Source organism: Camelina sativa, unplaced genomic scaffold (assembly GCF_000633955.1).
Source record: "Camelina sativa cultivar DH55 unplaced genomic scaffold, Cs unpScaffold03200, whole genome shotgun sequence".
In the NCBI taxonomy this organism is placed as follows: Eukaryota; Viridiplantae; Streptophyta; class Magnoliopsida; order Brassicales; family Brassicaceae; genus Camelina; species Camelina sativa.
This window is the reverse complement of record NW_010924305.1, coordinates 1-867: the sequence shown is the minus strand read 5'-3', so window position 1 is coordinate 867 and position 867 is coordinate 1. Positions and strand designations below refer to the sequence as shown.

At 37.1% G+C, this 867-nt stretch overlaps 1 protein-coding gene across 1 annotated transcript; it reads right to left on the bottom strand.

Annotated features, from left to right (window-relative positions):
• Positions 1–24: 24 nt before the first annotated feature.
• On the bottom strand, positions 25–861 carry LOC104774499. Its single transcript, XM_010499087.2, has 3 exons — positions 534–861; positions 321–447; positions 25–206 (listed from the first exon to the last, which is right to left on the bottom strand). The coding sequence occupies exons 1-3, from the start codon at positions 844–846 to the stop codon at positions 53–55; spliced, it is 594 nt and encodes a 197-aa protein (XP_010497389.1). The 5' UTR covers positions 847–861; the 3' UTR covers positions 25–52.
• Between the last annotated feature and the right edge of the window lie 6 nt (positions 862–867).

Below are 867 nucleotides of genomic sequence, written 5' to 3'. Positions count from 1 at the left end.
ATGGAAAGTTTTATTGTTACATGTTTCATTAGAATGCTTTTCCACACCAAGATCATGTCGACTGAAAAAGAGATAACATACGTCCTACTGTTTTTGGATTGACAGTAGTTATGAGGAGAACAGCTGGTTTGACTTCACTTTCATTCCATCTTTCTCTAAATAGCACAGCAATGGTTCCCCAGAGGTATATACGAATGGTCTGGCCACTGTATATGATAATTATGTTTTTTGTTTTTATAAAACTTGATAGAAATGGAAGACAAAGAAAGAAAATCCTTTAATGAAGCACCCTCTGAAAGAATAATGGTAGAATGCATTACTCTTTAAGTTGGAAATGTAAGAACACCCTATCACTTGATCGGCTGCCTTCCACTTGGAGAGCTGATTCCAGTGTTGAAGGCGAGTGGATATTGTCGCCAACAATTAGACGAACCTGGCCAATGACATCTACGATAAACAGGGCAATAAGAACGTACATAAATGGATTGGAGTGTATGGTCTTAATAAATAAAGAACAGTTTTGATTAACTTACCAAATAGATCTGCATTAGTGTCTATAATAGAAGCGAAATCTTCATAGTTACGGAACCGAAATTTCTGTTCGTCGATCTTATGATCTCCAATAGGCTCCAATACCATTGATGTTTTCTCAGTAAAAACGATCCCATGTTTGTGGTCTGGGACTTTGTACACCTTTTGGGTAGAAATGATCATGAAATTGTTCAGGGTGTAAACAGAGTTGGATTTCAGACGACCTTCGTAACGGAATAGACGGTTTGCTGGTATGTAGGCTTGGACTGCATTAGACTGTAGGTTTCGTTTTTGAAGAGTGTTTATTGAAAACATATATGCACAAAATACCTTAGA

What these genes read in the sequence shown, in the direction of transcription:
- LOC104774499 (XM_010499087.2), bottom strand. Translation starts at nt 846, where the DNA reads ATGTTTTCAATAAACACTCTTCAAAAACGAAACCTACAGTCTAATGCA. An exon ending in CACTAATGCAGATCTATTTG is followed by an intron (nt 448 to 533) that starts GTAAGTTAATCA and finishes TGTTTATCGTAG; the next exon opens with ATGTCATTGGCCAGGTTCGT. An exon ending in TTACATTTCCAACTTAAAGA is followed by an intron (nt 207 to 320) that starts GTAATGCATTCT and finishes TATCATATACAG; the next exon opens with TGGCCAGACCATTCGTATAT.